General features: G+C 39.6%; 1 protein-coding gene across 1 annotated transcript in view; it reads left to right on the top strand.

Annotated features, from left to right (window-relative positions):
• The window catches only part of Lemd3 (LEM domain containing 3), a gene marked incomplete at its 5' end in the record, with an annotated part of 46,412 nt that overhangs the window by 3,088 nt on the left and 20,506 nt on the right, over positions 1-22,818 (top strand). The window contains 2 exons of the mRNA XM_005357923.3: positions 18,956-18,993; positions 21,972-22,038. Of these exons, the coding sequence (XP_005357980.2) occupies positions 18,956-18,993; positions 21,972-22,038 (105 nt within the window). The remainder of the gene's footprint in view (positions 1-18,955; positions 18,994-21,971; positions 22,039-22,818) is intronic.

Below are 22,818 nucleotides of genomic sequence, written 5' to 3'. Positions count from 1 at the left end.
CTCCTCTCTTCTCTCCTCTCCTTTCTCTTCTTTTCCTTTCTTTTCTTTCCGTGAAGAAAATGGTCCATGGATGCCCTGGATGGAAAACTAAGGGTAAGTAGTTGAGATGATCCAGGACTTGGCTGGAAGAGCCTCATTCTTATATGCTAACGGATAGAAATATCTGCCAACTTTGTAGTTGTGAGGATCAACTGAGATAATTTATTAAGCGTGAGATATTTATTAGAAGTTCAGATGAAGTTTGCCGTATTTTTGGTAAATTACAGTGTATACGTAAGAAGGTTATTAATGTGAATTATGTTTACTGTGTTTTCTAATCTATTTAACATTATCAATTCCGTTAGCTCTACCTTGAAGCAGTTGATGCAGAAGTACAATGAATCTCCTGTGTAATTGACATGCTGTAAAGCATGGCAGAAAGAAATGCCTGCTAGTTCTGTTAATATGGTCACTTAATGGCATTAGGGTTTTCAGACTGAACGTTTTCACTCTCTGTATTCTGAATCTTTTGTCTATTTCAATGTTTAGCCATAGCGTTCATTGGTCAAATAGTGTAAGTTTTACTATAAGTAATAGTTTGACCAGAAGATTGTAGGGTTATATGTGACTTTAAGCTTTTATTAGTTATTATTTTAATTATATTATGTGTAATGGTCTTTTAAATTTTTTTAAGTAAAAAGTTCTTAATTATTTTGGTCTTTGCAATTTTTCATTAGTATTTTAATTATTTAAATTACTTTTCCTCATTAAATTTCTGAGTTTGCTTTCATGCTGTAGAGTTAGAGATGAGCTAAGATGACCTAAGCTTTACCAATTCCAGGATTAACATTTTAACTTTAAATACTACCAGGACGACACACACATCAGCCTGCAGTAAAACTGTCCTACACATGATCAAATCATGACATCGCACTAAAAAAAAAAGAGAAAACAGAATAGATTACCTATTATAGATTCATGGTTATTATTTACAAGTTATTCTTCAACAACAAAAGACATTTTTGTAGACAAGAAGAGTGTAATTATATATCCCTTTCTAATTTTGCGGGACTTCCTGTTCACTTATAACAGAAATAGTAGCTCCTTCCAGAACTTCCTTTATATTTTTCGTATAAATATAGGTGTGTTGATTTTCATCCAGATAGTATGTGTAAGTTTTCCTTTAAGTGCCTACCATGCCAATAACTTTCTAACAAAGAGGAGTGTTGAACAATATGTGGGTATGTGGCAGACGAAATCACCTTCAGAGCCTACGTACCAGGGAGAAAGGTGAAAAATAAGTGAAAAATAAGCATTTTAGTCTTGTGTTAGGTTTTGCTGGCCTTTAGCACACAGAAACACTAGTATGTTTAGCGAGCTGGGGTGGGGATGGGGAGTGTGATCCTATAGACAGGTTCTAGAGGTTCTCCATTGACAAGAAGAGCTCTTTGGCAGATAAACAAGCTGTGTATTGAGGGGTCAGAAAGAATGGCCGGTGTTGCTGGACTGTGAGTGAAGGGAAATGGCACACGATGAGGTCAGTTTGGCATAGGTGAAGTCATCATGAAAGAGTCTGGATTTTAAGTGACATTATTCTGTATATATTAAGCAGCTTGTATTTCCATTTAACATTATGTCATAGGTATCTTTTCCATGAGCTGATTTAAGGGTGAAGATGTATTTTAAACATTGCTCTCACCACGGGTCTTTCTCTCGTTCTGTTCAGTGTTAAAGTCTGTGCTGTTCTAAAACTGCTCGTGTCTATATTCTCTAGCTGCTGCTCTCTTCTTCCCTTCCTGCTAGCCATTTAGTCAGCGGTGGACTGTCACCAGTCTGCCTGCAGTCGCCAGTCAACCAGCTGCTCTCCTTTGCCTCCTGGGCTGTGTACTCCTGCAGACTTGCCCGTCTCCTAGTTTTCACACTTGCGTCTGTCCCTGCTGTAAATAGTTTATCGTGAGTGCCATTTTTATACCTGTTCCTAGGGTGTTTCATCCATTCTCAGGTACTACCTCTCAGTTTGTATTCTTTCATAAACGCCCCTTCTGAATGCTAGACGTATTTGTTGATTACACATCTTTTGGACATCCCAAGTACCAGCACCATCCTGCGTTTTCTGTGCTGTCACCTTGGTTTTGCCCTCTGGTTACTGTTGTGATACTGGTGCTTCCACATGTCCAGAGCCCAAGAGAGAAACCTGCGTTTCTAGATTCCTTCCTGTCCTTCTTACTGCCTTCTTCCCTGATTAGTTTGGGTGTCTGGTAATTGTAGTTTCTATGCATCTTTTCAATCTTTTTGTTGTTTTGTTTTTTTGAGATAGGGTTTCACTGTGTAGCCCTGGCTGTCCTGGGACTTGCTCTGTGAACCAGACTGGCCTTGAATTTAAGAGATCCACCTGCTTCAGCCTCCCTAGTGCTGCAATTAAAGGCCTACTCCACCACTGCCCAGCTCAATCTTTGTTCCTATCACTTTTTTGTGAGGGCAGTAGCCCTCACAGTCCATTTCTGTGCTAGAGCAGTATTCCTAAAGCATCCATGCTAGTTAGTCTCTTGTTTAAAGTCACTGAGTGACTTTCTCTTAGCTACTGGCCCAATTTAAATTTGGTTAAACTGTCCCGAGATTCTGCTTGTTCTTCCTAGCTTCATAGACTACTAGTCATTGAGTATGGAATGACTTTTTTTTTTTTTTTTTTTTTTTGGTTTTTCGAGACAGGGTTTCTCTGCAGCTTTGGAGCCTGTCCTGGAACTAGCTCTTGTAGACCAGGCTGGTCTCAAACTCACAGAGATCCACCTGCCTCTGCCTCCCGAATGCTGGGATTAAAGGCGAGTGCCACCACCGCCCTGCTGGAATGACATTTTATATCTTCGAACAGACTATTCTTTTCCTCTCCTACTTATTCTTAGAAGTGTGTTTTGTGAGCATTTCATCCTGCTTATCCAAGTTTGGATCATCCTTTTGTGCTTGAATAGGAGCTTCTTCATCCTCCAAAGCGTTTATTACACTGTATGATTGTGTGAGTCTACCATGGCAGGCAGTTTATACTTCTTAGGTCAGTCTTCCTGTAGGTCAGGTACAGGTTTTATTATTTAGTTTTGGATTTGAATTTCAGTTCTCTGTTCTGTGACTTTACGGATTGTCTATTGTTAAAAAAATGAGGGTGTTTGATACCTCCCTGGAGGTGGCTTTAAGTACTAAATGTACTTACAATGTACATTTATAATAATGTATAATATATGTCAAATGTTTAGTGTTATTGAAGAAGATGGAAATTATTGTAGTATCCTTGGCACAAATTTGTGACCCAATAAATTTTGAATAAGTGATCACATATAAAGTCCCCAGTACAGGCCCTTTATATGTGTAGGTTTGACATCTGTAGATTTAACCACAAATGTTCGTCAGAAGTTTACATCTAAACATGTACTTTGTTATTGCCTAAACAGAATGGTACTACAGTGACTATATAGCAATTAACATAAGTTTATGTCATAATTATATTCATGTACTTTCTGTGTGTGGATATTATATAAACTTGTCCTTGTTATTGCCTAATGGTATAGTACAACGACTGTTTATATAGTAATTGCCATAAATTTATGTCATAGTTTATATTCCATTATTTATATAGTAGTATGCACTAAAAGGAATGTAGCAATCTGGAGTACAGAGTGGATGAATGAAAGGTATGTATAAACTCTATGCCCCTTTACGTGACAATTTTCAGCCCAGGAGCCCCATTCTTCATGCAAACTGAAGAACTACTTTAAATATACACTGATGAGCTCATTGTATATTAAGTATGTTACTCCCATATCAAAAGAAGCCATCCCACAGGAACTTGAACTCCATCAGCCCAGTCATAGGAATTGGTTTGGAAACAGGTAATATGTGACAAGCCCAGTTCTTTACCTGTGAGGATAGAAGAAGCTTGCAGTCCAAGGTAGGATGTAGTTCAGTAGGTCAAGCAGTGGAAGTCCACGGAGGGTTCAGCGCAGAGAGCGGACATGGTCAGCTGTTCTTCAGGGCTAAGCAGGTAGGTAAAGGAGTGACAGAGTTAGAGAACAGAAGCGCCAAGCATGAGTGCTGTGAAACAGGCTGATAACTGGGGACTGGTAGGGCTTAGGATAGTTCTTTTGAAGAGAGAAATATGCTTATTGATTATTCTCTTTACATAGAATCAAGAGGGTGGCTGTGACCATGAGCCTGAGCGATTTAGGAATACTGGTGCCATAGAGAAGAATTAGAGATGCAGAAGAGGGCTCTTGTTTGGGAAAACGGTACAGAGGAAATGCCTGGAACTGCCCTTTGGGTTAGCGCGGAGCACTGGGGTAAAGATAAGAGACTGGCGCTACCTAAGAGGAAAAGACTTTCCTGAGGGAATAATCGCTCCCTTCCATACTACCTTTCTGAACACAAGACCAAGTGTGCCAGCAAGTGCCCCGCTTTGTGGGCTTAGTTTAAGAAATGTTTCTACTCCTTAGAGGAATACAGACTAGCCAAGTCTAGAAATTAATACCTAGCATTGACTTGGGGTTCAAACTTGACAAAAGTACTTAATTGCAGTTATTTGTGAAGAATGAAACCAGGGTGTCTGTTGGGTCTCAAATTTTTAAGAGTTGATTACTTAGTAAGATACTTTTTTATACCTCCTAAGAATATTTCTGTAAATTGCAGATGTTTGAAAATGCCAGTTTGATTTTAGAAATTAAAAATCTACTCTGAGAATGTCTTTCTTTTAAAAATTATCTGTAGAATAATTTAAAATTAGAAATTGTCAATGAGAACTTGTTATTCCCATGGAAGTGAGTGGTTTGAGGAAACTCTCACAGAGAGAACCTTTGTGTGCAAATTGACACTTTAGCTTGCTAGCTTTTAAACTACAGAGAAGTTAGCCACTAATCCTCAGCATCCTCATTGTGAAGCAGTCCAAAGCAGGAATAACTAAATAATGCATGTCAAGCGAGGCTTGGTATGCGGCTTTAGTGATAACAGCACTTAGCCCTACGTGTGCAGTGTTTCAGCATGAATCCTCACTCTGTAGGTGCTTCCCACTGTAGAGGTGGACAGACAGGGAAGGGTGAAGGAACTTGCTCAGGGTCATGGGGCAGTCCTGGATGGGCAGGACTCGAGTGTGTAGTAGCTGTCAGTCATCATGCTAGATTGCCTTTATGTGTATAAATATGTACTATTCAGTCTGTCTTGTTTGTGACTGAAGAATTGTGGGTGGGTTAAGCAGATTAGTGTGTGAAATCCAAGATCTGCTAAAAATAATCTATGGAAAGAAAGTACAAAATTATACTCAACTATTAGGGATTGTGTAGAACCATTTAGTCTCACTTCAGATTTTAGATTAATTCATAGATAATGTGGGGAAGAGTATCTGCTGTAATACAAACTGTATTTAAAGCTATAAGATTTATAAAACTGGTGGGAAAGTCGTGATCTTACATAAATCACCAGTATAAAACTAATTGTTTTCTAGGGGTTATCTTTAAGTGGCAAAGCGTTTTAGATACATAAGAGAGGTGGATTTTTTGTTTGTTTAAACTTTGTGTTCATTTATTTTTGTTTGTTTTCGTGGAAAGGAGATGTTCAGCAGCAGTGGTTCTCAGCCTGGGGTCACATGTCATATTCTGCGTATCAGATATTTGCATTACAATTCCTAACAGTTGTGAAGTAGGATAGAAATACTTTTATGGTTGGGGATCTTGACAACATGAACTGTATTTACATAGTGGGGGGCGTTCGCAGCATTAGGAAGGTTGGGAATCACTAGTCTCTAGTGTTGGTATATAGACTTTAAAAATTATGCGGTTTTATGAGTCCTCAGAGTTGTAAGGACTTAGCATTTGCTTACTATGCAACAGTGTTTGGGTTTGCATATTGTAATTTTTGAAACATAACTTTAAAAACCGTTTTCTTCACATTTGAGTGTCTTATGGCAAAGCTTACCACAACATGTTCTCTGTATAAAGGGGAGCTGGAGAATCCCAGGGCTAAGGGTTAGTGTGGTTGTCTTTCTTTCCACCTGGCTTTGGGCTACCATCTATAAGTCACACAGTTTTAATGGAGATTATTTCATGCAAGGTTTTAGAAGTAAGGTTCTTTTGGGAAGAAACATGGAGATAAATGTGTCCAAAATGAAAATGTTATAAATATGAACATTTACTGCTTTACTGCTAAGTTCAAGATGTTCTAGAGTATTTTTTTTTTGTTTGTTTTTCGAGACAGGGTTTTTCTGTGGCTTTGGAGCCTGTCCTGGAACTAGCTCTGTAGACCAGGCTGGTCTCGAACTCACAGAGATCTGCCTGCCTCTGTCTCCCAAGTGCTGGGATTAAAGGCCTGCGCCACCACCACCCGGCTGTTCTAGAGTATTCTTATGCTTATGACAAAAATGTCTTGTTTTTAGAATTACCATTTCAATTGTCCCTTCTTTTAGATTTAAAGACTTAGTTGATAAGAGGAAGCATTAGGAACTTTCTGTGTGAACCCCTTAATCTTTGTGAGAGTAGTTACTACTGTGCCTGTGAGAAAATGAGCTGCAGAAGAAAGGAGCAAAGGTCAGGGTCAGGGTCCCGCAGCTGAGTGTCCGAGAGGAGCTGCTGCTCACTGCCTCACTGTTGGGCAGCAGTGGTCGCTGGTGCCTGGCTGCACCTTGTGCTTGGATAAGGAAGTTACTTAGAACCCTTGAGCCTTGGTTTTATATCTGTCAGTTGAAAACATAGTAAAATAAGCCTTATGTCCAGCTCGTGACTTGTTTTTAGGGGATTTTACCTAAGTGAAGTAAAGAAAGCTGAGCTGATCTAAACTGTACTTCTAATAGTGTAAGTTAGGGTCTCCAGCTGTAGTAGGGTAATTTAAGAAACACTGCTTAAGCTCAATGGCGTGGTTTGCTAATAATGTTAATAAGTAATGAAGATTGTTAAATTTATACTCCTTATCAGTGCTTTTAAACTTGTCTCTTACGCTGTCTGAGTAGATAAAAGGGAGCTATTGTCTCATAACACCTAATTAGTGTCTACCTTATTTCCCAGACTGAAGAACCTTTTATTTTTATAATTATATTATTGTGATACATCATAAAATATACTGGAAGCTAGATTTTAACGGTGCTGAGCACTAGAAGGTAGATTTGCAAGTCAGATATATGATACATTAATGTAAAATGTAGAACTGAATTTGAGGTTGAAAATAAATTTAAAAATGTAGGTGGGTGTTTTATTCGGAGTTCTTTAAAAGAACAGAACTAATAGAGTGAATATATATTGTGAAAAGGAATGATTAGATTAGGTCCCATGGCTGGATAGTCCAACAGTAGCTGTTTGCATACTAGAAAGGCTGAGGACCCTGCACTGCTTCAGTCCACAAAACTTAAGAGCCTCAGTCCCTGCCTGGCACTGAAGGCCTGGAGGGCTCCTGAGCTGCTGCTGTGTAGTTGGATTGGAAGGCAGCAAAGGCTGGCAACATGGTTGATGTGTTCACCAGCAAGAAGCGAGGCAGGTAGGCAGAGCAGTGCTTTTTTTTCCTCTTTATATCTGGCTGCAACCTGAAGGTGCTGCCTACTTTAGGGAAGGCTCATCCTCCCTTCTTTCCTCCTAGACATGCTGCAGTTGGATCTTAGGGTAGGTATCTGCTAATATTAGCTGAGAAATAGTACCAAACAAGTGAGTGCTTGTTAGATGCTCTTCAGATCACTTACAGAGTAGGGTTAGTATTCTTATACCAGAGTGGGGATGAACAAACACACAGTTGTTTAAATGCGTTCAGTCTAGAAACTGGAAGGCCTAACATGGATTTGATAAGTAGGGTATTAAAACCGTACTGCCTAAGTTAGAAGGAATCTATTGATATCGCCAGTCTCCTAGATAATTTGTGTGTGATATATAACAACAAATTTATTCCATTTTAAATTAGAAACATCAATATTGTGATTTATTTGACCTGAATCATTCAGTAGAAATTTAATACAAGTAATATGTTCATTTAAAACTTTTACACATTAGGGTATAAAAGGAAATGGGTAAATTGAATACTAGTAATTAGCTAGTATAGCTAGAATATCATTTTGACATAACCAGTGTAGAAGTTGCTTATGAAATATTTTATGTGCTCTTTTGGTGTATACTAAGGATTCAAAACGCAGACAGTCTTATAGTATAAATCAACAGACTGGTGACATTTCCAAGGCTCAGTAGGTACGTGGTTATATCTAGACGTCTCTGAGTTACATTATTGGTTTAATTGGATCTAAGGATTACTAATTCTGGGGTGATTACAATGTGCCATGCATTTTGTTCTATATAATTTTGCAGTTAACCTTTCTAGTAATATGATGTAGGTTTTGTTATCAATTTACAGATACAAATAATGACATTGTTTGAACAGGTATTCTGTACAAGAGTAGGATTTACAGCCATTCTGATCTTAAGACTCTTGTTCTGTTTCCTGTGCTGCTCTTGTTTAGAGCACAAACACTTCAGAGACAGGCAGGCGGCTGGCTGACGTTCACTCTGTTCTTCTCATTTCAAGGCACCAAACGCCTCTTTGCTTGAAGTGCCAGTGGTAGTCCCCGCCGCTGTCCTGTTCTTACCAGGACTGTCCCTCCATGCTTATGTTACCATTTCCATACTCTTGAGATTAGATATAGAAATGAGAGACGGCCTTCCCATCTGCCACATGACTGCTGAGGAGGGGAAGTCAGCTCTTGCTGGGACGAGAGAAAACTAATAACCAGTGACGCTTGTGTGGGGTAAAGGGTTTAACTTTGTCAGTATTTTGAGAAAGACTTTTGGGAAGCCATTACTCATCACGTTGAGTTATATATATTTTATATCATTTTGTAGTGTATTGTGTAGGGGCCTTTTTTTGTTCAAAAAGGAAAAACAGGCAATCTCTCCTTTTTGTGTTGGTCAAAAATCATGAATTATGTGTAAGACTTGTTTAAACTTGAAATTCCCACTTTAATAGTTAGCACTAGAGCACTTCCCTTGTGCTGAGGTCTGGGCTCAGTGTCCAGCACACCAAAGTGGGAGTGGATAGCAGTCTTCCTGTAGGTTATAGGATCACAGCTTGCTTGCTTTTCTGTTTTCTTTTTCTTTTTTGTTCTTTCCCTCTCTCTTTCTTGTTTAATATATAATGTACAACATGCATTCTGGCTGTCCAAGAGGCATCAGATCCCCTGGAACTGGAATTTTAGACGTTCATGAGCCACCACGTAGAATTAAACTCAGGTCCCCTGCAAGAGGAGCAGTGCTCTTAACTGCTGAGCCATCGCTCCACTCCCCTCTGCTCCGTTCTTTTTTTTTTTTTGGTTTGTCGAGACAGGGTTTCTCTGTGGTTTTGGAGCCTGTCCTGGAACTAGCTCTGTAGACCAGGCTGGCCTCGAACTCACAGAGATCCGCCTGCCTCCGCCTCCCGAGTGCTAGGATTAAAGGCGTGCGCCACCACCGCCCGGCCTCTGTTCTTTCTTAAAGCAAACAGCTGTGTTGTTTAATATCATTCATTAGTTTCTATAGAGTTAAATAATAGACAGCGAGTTTCATCACTCACTAGTTAGTTATGAAACTGTAGTATGGGTCCTAGAGAAAAATAAAAATGTGTGACCATTGACCATGCTATTTGAGTTCAAATGTTTTAAAAATTCTAGTAAGTCTTCTAGCAAGAGCAGATATTACTTGAATATAAGTAAACAGCTTGTTTTATATTTTACGAGACTTTTCATAGATTAACACAATTAACTCTACCAATCAGTTACAAGGGTTCTGTGCCCAACCCCTATTTCTATATGGGGATTCTGGTTCTTGAAGAAGAACGGATAGACCTGAGGGGGGAAAAAAAAAACTTATAAAGGTAAAATCATTTTGGCCACAGAATCATCTTTGATTTTAAAGGAGTTTTCAGAGTTGTGTACTGCTTATGCAGTGAGGGATTTGGGAAGATATTGTTTAGCCATGTTTCTTCAGGTATAAGGACAGTTGTAAGAAACTGAGGGTTTAGCTAGGCAGTGGTGGCGCCTTTATCCCAGCACTTGGGAGGCAAAGGCAGGCGGATCTCTGAGTTCAAGGACAGCCAGAAAGTCTGTCTTGAAAAACAACCACCACCACCACCCACTACCCCCCACCCCGCAAATAAAAAACAGGTGGTGGTGACGCACGCCTTTAATCCTAGCACTTGGGAGGCAGAGGCAGGTGGATCTCTGTGGGTTTGAGACCAACCTGGTCTACAAAGCAAGTTCCAAGAAAGCCAGGGCTATTACATAGAAATCTTGTCTCGAAAAAAAGAGGTCCCACCCCCAAAACAAAAGGGAAAGAAACCGAGGGTTTTACTGCGACTCTGGATTTGTTATTATAAACATTTAATGATGACTTATTTCAAGGGGCTCTAAGTCTGTGTGTGCCTCTGTTGAGTACTGAAATGTTTAGATTTTGCTCACATTATTTAGTTCTTCAAACTAACAGACAGCTGACGGTTTCATGATGGGCATGTCCCAGACACATGCTACATTCATCCTTACTCAGAGAAACTTCTCTTTGCAGTGCACGCTGGTGAATGCAAAAGATTCTTGGCTGTTCACAAAGGGACAGTGAATGTTCAACCTTAAACAGATCATTTATACCAACCCCTGTGAGGCTCGGACTACCACAGAGAAAGGGATAGAATGCATGTAAGAGTCAGAAGACGGAAGGGCTGCACATTGCTGTCTGGCACGGGCAGCTATCCCGGTCATGTTAACATGCTGCTATGCTGCCTTCAGGTCCTGTACAGGAACAGACCTGTATAGAGTGCGGGTGGGGAAGGAGCTCAGGAAAGCCCACTCCTTCCTGCTGAGCTGCTGGCTACTGGCTACTAAACCATTCTGGAGGAGAGTCCTTGTCTGCAGAAGTATGCTCACAGGTGAGCCTGCCAGGCTTCATTGACCAGTATAGACCCATGCTCACAAAGACCACCCTAGATAAATTCAGTGGGTCATAAAACAAAACCAGAAGCGTGGAAAAGAACCAATAGGGAGGGTTGGCAGGAGTGGTGGGGGATGAGAGGATGGAGGTGAGAGCAATCAGAGTCTTACCTGAAACCTAGTTAACAAAAGTCCCAGACAACAAAACCCCCTTGTAGCTGTATCGATCATCTTTCGCGTTCTTTAGATAAGGGAACTGAATCTTTGGAAGGTTAAGACACTAGTCTGTGGTGTGGATGTGGCAGAACCAAGATGTGAGTATAGATGATCATATCAGGGCATCTTTTCCCTGTGCCTTAAGGGGGCTTTGGGGGATAGGTATCCAGACTATAGTGGACAGTATAAGGGGATATAAACTAAACTAGTTTCATTCCAGGATTCTGAGATTGTTTGTTTAGACTTTAGAGAATAAACTATCAGCCATGTTGATTTGTTCAGAGAGTCATTATGCAAGTGGCAAGCTCAGTTCTTGTGTGTCGTAGTTCCGCGAAGTTAAGCTCTGGAAATCAGCGTGTAAGGCAGAAATTGAACATGGTCAAAAATGCAGAAATACAACTGAAAGCTTCTTAGGTATGGAGTCTCCCTTACGGTCTCAGAAGGCCACGTTTTCCTTCCAGTGTTAGATTGGGTTCTTCTGACACCTAAGGAAGCATCAGAACTGTCACCTTCACTTAAATTTATTAAGTCACATTTGGAATTTGATGTATACCGTAAAAGCTCTGTGGGAATAGATGGGAACTGAAGGACTAGCATAGTGCTAAAATATCTTCACAAAATAAAGTTTATTTGAGCAAAGAACAATCCATGAGTTGGGTGATAGTCAGAACCAGAAGGACTTGGGGAGCTTCACGGTCTACACAGAGGTCAAGGCCAGCCTGGGCAATGCTGTTTTGTATTTTTTTCATGTATTCTTTTTCTTTTTATATGTTAAATCTCACTCATCCCTTGCCTGGTGTATAAGAGGGCAATTGACTTACAATAATATAGTTTTATTTATTCTCTGAGAATTTCATATATGCAAATGATGAATCTTGATCATATCCACCCCAATCCTCTTTCCCTGTCTTAATTTCATGTCTAGTCTTCCTTTTCTTAGTTTTCTTTCTCATTTTCCTTTCCCCTTTTCTATCGTCCTGAGTCCAGTTAGGATTATCCATATGCACTTTGGTATAGTAGATCACTGGAACATGAACAACCTACCAGGGGCCACACCCTTGATGAAAACTGACTCCTCCTAGCACCCTTCAACTGCCAATAGCTCTTCAGCTAGGAGTGGGGCTTTGTGAGCACACCATCCACCTACTCCATGCCAGGGCATTGACTGCTTTCATCTTGTGCATATCTGATAGAGACAGCCACAGCTGCTGGGAGTTCATGGGTCTGGAGCCCTGCCGTGTCCAGAAGACACTCTTTGCAGCACTCCTCCAGTCTTTCTGCTCTGTTGTCTGTGATGTTCCTTGAGGACTGACACAGGTGGAGTAATAAAAAGTGTCATTTATGATTGAGCATCCCACAGACAGCTCTAGGCGTAGTTGCAGTGAGGCTGTCCACTGGAGCTCAGTTAACTAACTCATTAGTATCTGCATCACCCAAGGCAGTGACTTTCTTCTAGTAGCCCTCAGCTCCCCTGGTCAGGGCGGGCCCTCATGGGTCCCTCCTCCATTGCTAGTTGGATGTTTATCTGCCCGGTCTTGTGCAGACCCTCCACAGGAGCTGTAGTTACTGTGAATTCACGAGCGCCCTCGGCACATCTCATCTCTAAGACAGTTTTTCATGGCTTTTCTTTCATCATCCAATTTATAATTTCATTTATAATTCATTTATAATTTCAATTATAGTTTGATATTCATTTTTATCTGTTATTTCTTTTAAAAAGAGAAAAATGTCATTCAGGCACAGTCTCTCTGTGGCCCCACAGTGAGTTTGAACTTGTTAACCTGCCTGACTCTGAGCACTGGGTGTTGTGAGCGATGTGTGACTTGCAGGTGGTCATAAGGTTGAGAATGGACCATAGTATTCTCTACCATGTACAAAGAGCAAGAGCTAACCAAACTTAAAAAATGTTATTGTTCAATTTGATTCTGAGTTTTGACCTTTAAAATCCTCGAATACATTTTTTTTCTGTTTTCTTTGTATTGTTAGTATTTGATACCCACATTTAAAGCCTTCTTTTTTTTTTTATACAATCATTATAAACTGTTATTTGGAAGACACACAGGATTATTGCCTTTCCTAAAACAGCAAGTGAGATAACTGAAAGTCCTATGGAGTATGTGAGCCAGAGCAGTTTTAGAATCTTTGCCCTCTTCCCTTTATTTCATGAGTCAGCTATTTTAGATGTGCACCTTTCTGTTCCAGGGCAGTGAATGGGTTAGCTCCAGGGTCATTCATGACGAGAACAACGCAAGGAGTGTTCCCCTGAAAGTAAGTTTACAGGAGCAGGCTGGAGATGACTCTTCTGATTTCAGTATACGTTAAGTGCTGTGGAATGAGCATGTATTCAATAGGGCCAGGAGGAATCGTCAAATTTTCAGGAAACAAATCTGTAATTACTGTTGCAAAAAAATGTCCTGCCTTGTTCGCTGTCCTTATTTAGATCCGTCTGGCTGACGTGAAAGTCAGAAGTGCTTGCCACACAGGTGCAGCTTTCTTCAGCTGTTGGAAACATTCCCTGTTCTCCACTCTCCCCTTACATAAAATCCCCCTAGTAATAGCGATGGGATTTGCAAACTTGAATATCTCTATATAAAGAGATACAACTCAGACCTACTTGGTAATTGAGGTGGTTAATGTTAGTGCTTCGATAAACGTTTCCTAGGACTCAGCGCTAGTGTAAGGTCATAGCTTCGAAATGTTAGCCGCTGCCTCTGAAAGCCCGTGTCTGGACTCACTGCTCTGCAGAGTGAACTGAGAGGAGGGCTTCTCTTGGTTTAAAGTTCTATAACTAAGCGTGGTTATAGAACTGGCATAGAGCAGGGACTTGTTTGTAACATCTTGTGTTGAAAGATAAAGCTGAATGATGTATCACAATACTGACTCCAGAGGTCACAGCTTTGAAAATCTGATGTCACGTGGTAAATGCCAAAGCAATCCTGTGAATGCGGTGCTTTCGTCAGAGAGGGCTGTGATGAACTGCTCCCGCGGTCGTCAGGGGACACTCCTGAGAACACGTATCTCCGAGAACCTGGTGTGAGATAATTTCCTCACCTAAGCACCAGCAGTGTCTCCCAGCCACAGTTCTCTTGTTTTTAATGTGTTGTGTCATAAGGAGATTAAAGTTTAATACCTCTAAGTCTGAAAGCGCTACAGAAAAATGCTCTTTGTGGGCTTTTGTTGTTGTTTGGTTGGTTTTTGATTTTTTTTTGAGACAAGAAAAAAATGCTTTTTGTGTTTTATAATTTACTTTAATTCCAAATGCATAGACTAGAAAAATGTCATGTACACTGAAGCTAATGGTGTTGGATTGAGAAAGCTGGAGCAAAGCACCAGTTGCCCATTTCCCTGGTCTTGTAAGTAGACATTTATTCAGTAAGCACTTAGGACTCTTAAAATTACCCACAAGAACTTGTTCCGTATTATACCTGCTTTATTATGTGAACTAGATAAGAAATGCTTCGAGTTTTCTGAAGTTTCTGTCTTCAAGTAAAATACAGAAATGTTTACAATCCTACTTGCTGACCCTTTAAATTGTCTTATAATCTGACTTAAGTTTCTTACTGCTTGCTGTCCATCCCACTATAGAATATTCTGGCTCATTTCCATCCCAGGAGTAACAGACCAGACCTCTTACTTACTCCCTTCTAGCCTCTATGTGCGTGGCTGTTCTTTCTGTGCCTGACCTTCATATTCATATTTCAGATATTCCCCTGGTGTGTTCCCTCAGGTGTCTATTGAAATGCAATCTTAGAGTGCTGTTCTCTGATTATCTTAGTAAATAGCTTCTTTCCATCCAAAGTACTTAGACCTATCTGACTTGCATGCATTTTTAGCATTTCATTTATTTCATCTTCTTCATTGTTTATTGTCCTTTTGAATCTCTGTAGAACATAGGTACCACAAGGGCAGGGGTCATAGTTCATTCCACCTGTCAGCTTGACACAAATCTAGACATACCTGGGAAGAGGGAGTCTCAATTAAGGGAATGCCTCTATCAGATTGTTTTGTGGGTATGTCTTTGGGGTCAGTTTATTTCTTTTTTTTTAAATTTTATTGTTTTTATTGAGCTCTACATTTTTCTCTGCTCCCCTCCCTGCCTCTTCTCTCCCCTTCAATCCTCTCCCATGGTTCCCATGCCCCCAATTTACTCAGATCTTGTCTTTTTCTACTTCCCATGTAGATTAGATCTATATGTCTCTCTTAGGATCCTCATTGTTGTCTAGGTTCTCTGGGATTGTGATTTGTAGGCTGGTTTCTTTGCTTTATGTTTAAAAACCGCTTATGAATGAGTACATGTGATAATTGTCTTTCTAGGTCTGGGTTACCTTACCTCGAAATGATATATTCTAGCTCCATCCATTTGCCTGCAAAATTCAAGATGCCATTATTTTCTGCTGTGTAGTACTCCATTGTGTACCACATTTTCCTTATCTATTCTTAGGTCAAGAGGCATTTAGGTTGTTTCCAGGTTTTGGTTATGACAAACAGTGCTGTGTGAACATAGTTGAGCACATGCCATTCTGGCACGATTGATCATCCTTTGGTATTACTGGGTCTTGGGGAAGGTTGTTTCCTTATTTTCTGAGACATCACTACACTGATATCCAAAGGGGCTGTACCAGCTTGCATTCCCACCAGCAATGCAGGAGTGTTCCCTTTTCCCTACAACCTCTCCAGCATAGTTGTCATCAGTGTTTTTGATCTTGGCCATTCTTACAGGTGTAAGATGGAATCTCAGAGTTGTTTTGGTTTGCATTTCTCTGATGACTGAGGATGTTGAGCATTTCCTTAAGTGTCTTCCAGTCATTTTAGATTCCTCTGTTGAGAGTTCTCTGTTTAGGTCTATACTCCATTTTTTTTATTGGATTATTTGTTCTTTTGATGACCAATTTCTTGAGTTCTTTGTATATTTTGGAGATCAGACCTCTGTCTGATGTGGGGTTAGTGAAGATCTTTTCCCATTCTGTAGCCTGTTGTTTTGTCTTGTTGACCGTGTCCTTTGCTTTACAGAAGCTTTTCAGCTTCAGGAGGTCCCATTTATTAATTGTTTCTCTCAGTGTCTGCTGCTGGGGTTATATTTAGGAAGTGGTCTCCTGTGCCAATGTGTTCCGGTATACTTCCCACTTTCTCTTCTATGAGGGATCAGATCTTGATTGCCCACTGGAGCGGTGCCATCCTTGGGTAGGTGGGCCTGGGCTATGTATAAGAAAGGAAGCTTGAGTAAGCCAGTAAGCAGCATTCCTTCATGATCTCTGCTCAGGTTTTGCCTCCAGGTTCCTGTGTTGAATTCTTACCTCTGACTTCCTAAATGATGGTCTGTAACCTGTAAGCCAAACAAGCCCTCTCCTTGAGTTGCTTTTTGGTCAGTTGTTTATCACAGCTATAGAAACTAAACTAGGAAACATATCTGATTTATTCAGTGGCCATAATTAATTGTCTAGCATGTAATACTCGGTGCACTGATCTCTTTACTGGCACTTCGTGGCCCATGTGGAGTCCTTTTGAAACGCTATTAGTTGGTTTGGTTCAGTTTGGAGAATGGCTTCATGACTGACTGTGTCCTTGGGACCGAGGTGTGAATCTGGGAGTGCTTGGCACTGTCACTGTTCTGGGGTACAACTGAGACCTTTAATTCCATCGGTTCTCCTAGAGAAGAGACCAGCTAATACAGTAATAGAGTTCTGCTACCAGACACTTTTGAAATAAGGTCTTGTTTACAGTTTCCAGGTTTCTTCATATTGTTAGATAGGTCACGAGTGATAAGAATATGTGTGGGTTTTAAAAAGGATAATTCTTTTTCTTCTTAAAGACCAGACAGTTCCAATGAGGTGTATTGCCATTTTAAAAATAATATATTTTTTTTTATTTGAGGGAAGAAAGATGTGTGAACATACTTCTTTCATAAACTTGAGAACTTCATATATTTTTTAACTTACAGAATTGCTGTGCTTGAATAGAATTTCCTTTTAAAACTTAACCATAAGGCTATATTTTATTCTTAATATATTGGCATAAAAACATTTTTGACCTTTGACTCTAGGTCAGAAAGAATTTCCCCTGTCTTTTTAGATGTACCAGTTCTCAGTTTTAGTCTTGAAGCACAAATCTAGACATAAAGACAACAGTATTCAACGACAGTTTTTCTCCTGTCTTCTCTGTTACTCCGTCCTCCTGCCTCCCTGGTCCTTCTGATACCTCCTCCAGCCAGCATTTCAGAACAGGGAGTAGCACTGAGTAGGTGTGGATTGAACCTAGACAGCAGGAAGCCTTTCCAGCAGCACTACCTGCGCTTGGCTCCATTCATACAGGTGGGAGGGGCTCAGGGAAGAGCAGTCTTGTGGCAAACCACTCCTGACGTACGTGCAGTTCTGCCGTCATAGACACATTGGAGCTGGTTTCCCAATTGATGGGGGCAAAACCATTTTCATATCAAGTGGAAAAATTGCTATATCAGGACTTTATTCAAAGACTTTAAAACTCATCTTTTCAGGACTACATGTTTTTTATGTTTCAAGACTTGCTTTTTCTTCATAAAATTACTTATATTTTAGTATTACTTGACCAATTTATTTTAATATTGATAAAACAATTTTGGTAGTATATTGAACTTTATATAGCTTTATCTTAGTATTCAGATTTAACACTAAAAATTAATGCTACTAAAAAGTAGTTTTGCAACCTATGTGTTTTGATTTTTTAACTTAATATTTAAGATTTTACTTATTTTTCCTACTCTGTTTTGAGAACTTCTAAATTTTCTTTCAAAAATACTTCTTTCCCAGTGTGAATACCTTTTTTGTTGTATAGAGGAAGGTTGTCTAAAAGACCATTTGGAAAATTTGATAACAGCATGTACTGCCTCCCCTCCCAACCCCCCGCTTTTTCATTGTAACTCATCAGGATGATCTTGGACATGAACTTTCTTAGAATCAGGCAGTTCTGGTTCCTATGGAACTTCCTGTTTTCCCTGATAAAAATAGAAAAGCACCTCAGAAAGGAAATCTGGTCAGGGTGAACTATGTTAGATCAGTTTGACTTAGCTGTGGCCTGGATTATATAGTATATAATCTGAATAAAATGTGTAAAAGTCTTCAAGTGTCTGTGAACTTTAAATATGTTTGTATGTAGTAAAATAGGTGATAAAGGAGGAAGTTCTGGGTAATTGTGAGAGGTATTCTATATTTAGCATTGTAATCTGGCACTGTATTTGGAGATTTTAGGTAGAGGCAGGTTATATGGAAAATACTATAAATTCCCTTTATAATACTTGATTGTCGAATACTGACATCTAATTGGCAACTGCTTTGTTCTTCTTGCCAATTTTTCTAGATGTTAGCAGAAAATCAGGTTTTTGTTTGTATTAGATGTCTAAATCCTAAAAGAATTACTTAGTTTTAAAGCAACAAGTTAAGGTAGACACATGATACAGTTGATAATAATAAAGTGGAGAAGCTATGAGTGACAGTTGAGACTGTGGCAGGCCTCTCACAGGGACATCCCGTTTAGTCCTTGCCGCAGCTGTGTAAGGTGGGTGCCATTGTCACCCTCCTTAACGGGAAGGTTATGGAGTGAGCAGTCATTAAGTTGAGCTATTACTAAATTCTGGTATGGAGATTTGAGTCTCTGATTCACCGCACCAGAACTCTGGCCTTCAGCTGTGATGCAGAAAAATGAAGAATTAAAGTGAGAATGGCTAGCACAGTTGGTCTTGTTACTTTCCCAGCCTTTTACATCCGGTTTGTTTACATCTTGTTTGCATATGTTCATTGGTTTAACAGTATATGCTGGCTTCTCAGGATACTTGTTGAGGAGGATTTAAATTCTTGAGTGATGCTAATAGTTCTCTTTTTTCTTTCTTTTCCTTGATAGTAAAAAACCCCTTTGATGAAACATTTGGAAAAATACAAGTAAGTAAAAAATCATAATGCTTATAATTTATGTCATGCTTTAAGTGATGAAAAGATTAAAGTGACTTTATTTCCTAAGAAAGTAACTTTAAGGCCCTTTTAGTTTGAAGCATTATGTTTTCTCATTCTGGGTATTCCTGCCTCTAATATAACTAAGTCTGACCTAGCTCCTCCTGACAACTGAAGTGTCTTATATATTACTTCACTATAGAGACAACTGCCCCATCAAAATGGGAGTGCCATACCATCCCTGTTCCGATGCTTATACTTACAAGTATCCCTTGTTGTTCTCAGTTGTCTGATATCTTAGCAAGTTTTTTCTTTTGTTCTGATTTTGTCTCTTTTTGGATCTTTGTTCTGTTGGTACGCTGACCCATCAGGAAAGCAAAGGTCTGAAAGGGAAGTGGCAAGGCCTTTTAAAGACTCTTCTTCAAAGGGTGATGTAATAGCAGTAACCAAAGTTTTATTACATCAAAGTATTTTTGCTTTTCATATCATAGACACTTCGGTATTTAGATATTTAAGACTGATGTTTATATTATAGTACATAGTTCTCTGCTGATTTTTCATTATAGGAACTGACCATTACATAGATCTGTATCAGAAAGTATTTGTTTTAGTTAGGGCATGTAATAAAGTACAGCCAGACCTGTAGAATAGTATTTCAGATTGCTAGGAGTGGAGCTTTGGGGTAATTTTGTTCAGTATATCTGTAGTGAAGACATTTGCTTGCAATAAATTTGACAACTGAGTCTTTAAAATGTGGTAGTGTTGCCAGGCAGTGGTGGTGCACGCCTTTAATCCCAGCACTTGGGAGGCAGAGGCAGGCAGATCTGTGGGAGTTCGAGACCAGCCTGGTCTACAAGAGCTAGTTCCAGTACAGGCTCCAAAGCTACAGAGAAACCCTGTCTCAAAAAACAAAACAAAAAAAAAATGTGGTAGTGTCATAATTGAGGCTTAGTCCAGTGGATTCCAGGAGCCTTAGGAATACAAAACTATTTTCTTTAGTATCTTATATTATCACAGATTCAGTGTAAGAATCTTGTTGGGTTTCAGCCCTAGCTTTTACTTCTTCGTGTTTGATTTTTTTGAGTTTGAATTATTGTGTTTCTTTTTTTGTTTTTGAGATAAAGTCTTATAGAAGTTCTATAAGTTACCGTTATTCTCCTGTCCCAGTCTCCTTATGCTGGGATTACAGGTATAAACCAGTGTTCTCTGCACTTTGACTTTTTAATTTTGTGTGGAGATAGGAATTGCCTTGATTCATAATGACATAAAGATGAGGGCAATAAAAGGGTGATGTGGCCAAAAGCTGAGGAACAAGCAGTCACCTCTAGAGTTGAATACTTTGTCTGTCGTAATGCCATAATCTAAGGAAATGGGGTGAGAATTTGGAGCTTTTTATGAATTAGCTTCTTCCTGTGTTCACTGATCATAGGTGCACAGACAAAATTATGTTCTCATAGTGTGTAAACTTGTTTTCTTGGTTTCCCGGACATGACTGTGGGACAGGAGAGATGCAGTCTCACGTCTTTGACATGTGTGTGTCACCTCGTCACTGTCTCCACCTTCTCACTGCGCCTGGACTGGCTCGTGGGCACGTTCATCCCGCAGCCCTGTTCTGTCAGTCATGCAGATATCCCTGTAACTATGACTTTGCGTCAGTGTTAGACTCTCTTCCCTTCCTCCTCATCCCTGATACTGATCTCAGCTGCAGTTGTTCTTTTTTGTGTGTCATTGTTCAGACTACTTGATAGATCCCATAGACCATGCTGCGTTTTCTCCAGGTCCTTTCTGCTTCCGCTCAGCAGTATTCCTGTCACGCACAAGTCTGCTTTACTTTTCTCCTCGATTTTCACACTAAAGACAAACTGCTTTTCTTCATATCTAGGCTGCTTTTCCTTCCGTTTGCTCCTGTTGTGTAAGAAATGTAACCAGTGCTTTCATGGTTCTGTACCTCTTGTGCTGTTCCCTCTTCTTGGAATGCTGGGCAGCTCTATTGCTCTGCTACAGAGATGGGCTTTTGTTTACCCACTCCTCTGTTTGCATTGAACTTGGCAGCTGTGGTGTGACTGCATGGTGGTGGTGCTGGTCTTCAGAATAGGAGATACCTTGTTCGTGTGTCTCACTTTGCTTTGAAAAAATAGTTCTTCACTGTTTAACTTGATTGACTGTTTCATGTTAATGGTTGGTAACTGTATATGGGGTCATCTTGAAAGTCTAGGACAGGATGTATGTCAAAAGAACAATACACATTCCTTTAGTTTTACGTCAGTGAGTCAGATTAAAACAAGCCGTGGAGAATAGCTCAACAGCTAACAGCGCTTGTCAGCAAGCGTGACAACCTGAGTTTGAACATACACAGTGGAAGGAGAGAAACAATTTCTGTACATTGTTCTCTGATGTATATGGGGTATTCCCCAGTGTGTGCAACCCACGTGTGTGTACACAAATTAAGTCAGTCAGTCAAACACGGAATGTAACCTGCACAGAAGAAAGACAAGAACAATATATATGAACACACATTATATGCACACACTATATACACTGTGAAATTGGAAGGGTTGCTTTGATGGCTGGGAGGTTATTGTGTGTGAAATCCTATTTTGCAGTTTCTTTTTTTCTAAAATGTATTATTTTTAATTATGTGTACATATGTATGTGTATGTGGGTATGTGCACTTAGGTGCTGCTGCCTGCTGAGGCTTGAGGCCTCAATTCCTCTGGAACTGGAGTTACAGAAGGTTTGTAAGCTGCCTGACGTGGGTGCTGGGATTGACCTCTAGCTCTCTGGAAGAAAACCTCATAATCGCTGAGCCACCTCTCCGGCCCCCTGTACCAACTTAATAGTCCTCAAGAAAGTAAAGTAATTAACAGTGATAATGATAAGATTCTTTAAAATCTAGTAGCTATTGTTTCCATATAGCTTTGTCTTTCAGACTATATAGCTTTAACCATAGACTTGGTTTTTCATTTTAGGAGAGTGAAAGAGGTCTTCTGATGAGCACATTGTACAGACTTCATGACCGACTGGCCCAGCTCGCAGGTATTTTTTTAACTTTCATTGGCTCCCAAACCATTTCTAAAATTTTTGGTGTGTGTACACTTTGTGAAAGTAGAAGTAGTCTGCCTTAGTACAGCCATATTTATTCAATAGTTTTCTGTAGAGAGTTTTAAAAGAAATTTGTACAGATTTAATCAAGGCTATTTTTCTGCTTGCCATATATGTTTGATATATGTATATTGTATAAACAGTAGCAAATTCTGAAGTCGTAGATAGCAGTTGAATTGGACAGGCAGTAATTAATTAGAATCTCGGATTAGATACAGAGGTGTAGATTTTCTTTTGGTTTAATGCAGTTATTATTCCTATAGTTAAAGTAAATATCTTATTCTATTTTTCATTGAATTCTCATATTCTGCTCTTATTAGGTCTACTAGAGTACTCAGGTATCAACACATCTGCAGTCTGAATCATTGAATGAAATTATTAAGTGGGTTTTTACTGTGTTTAATATTTGCAAGCAGTATCTGCATGCTACTGTAGCATATCTGCTTATCCAGTTCGGTATGGACATTATTAACATTTTATCTGTAATCTAAAGAAGTGTCTTTGGACAGGAAACATAAAAACAGAGTGGACTGCTGCGTGCCAGGGAGGTCTTTGGCAGAAGTCTAGGGGACAGATTGGGGACTTCTCTTAAATGTAATTAAGATTCTGACGTTTGTTTCCCATGTCTTATCTATTTTGCTCTTTGGGTCCATAGTTTTGCTCGTTGTTTTAGGTTTAGAATTCTGTGTACATCATTAAATGCTTTCTTTGTAC

Source organism: Microtus ochrogaster, chromosome 24 (genome assembly GCF_000317375.1).
Source record: "Microtus ochrogaster isolate Prairie Vole_2 chromosome 24, MicOch1.0, whole genome shotgun sequence".
NCBI classification, from domain to species: Eukaryota; Metazoa; Chordata; class Mammalia; order Rodentia; family Cricetidae; genus Microtus; species Microtus ochrogaster.
The sequence above is the reverse complement of the archived record's forward strand: the minus strand, read 5'-3'. Positions and strand labels throughout refer to the sequence as shown.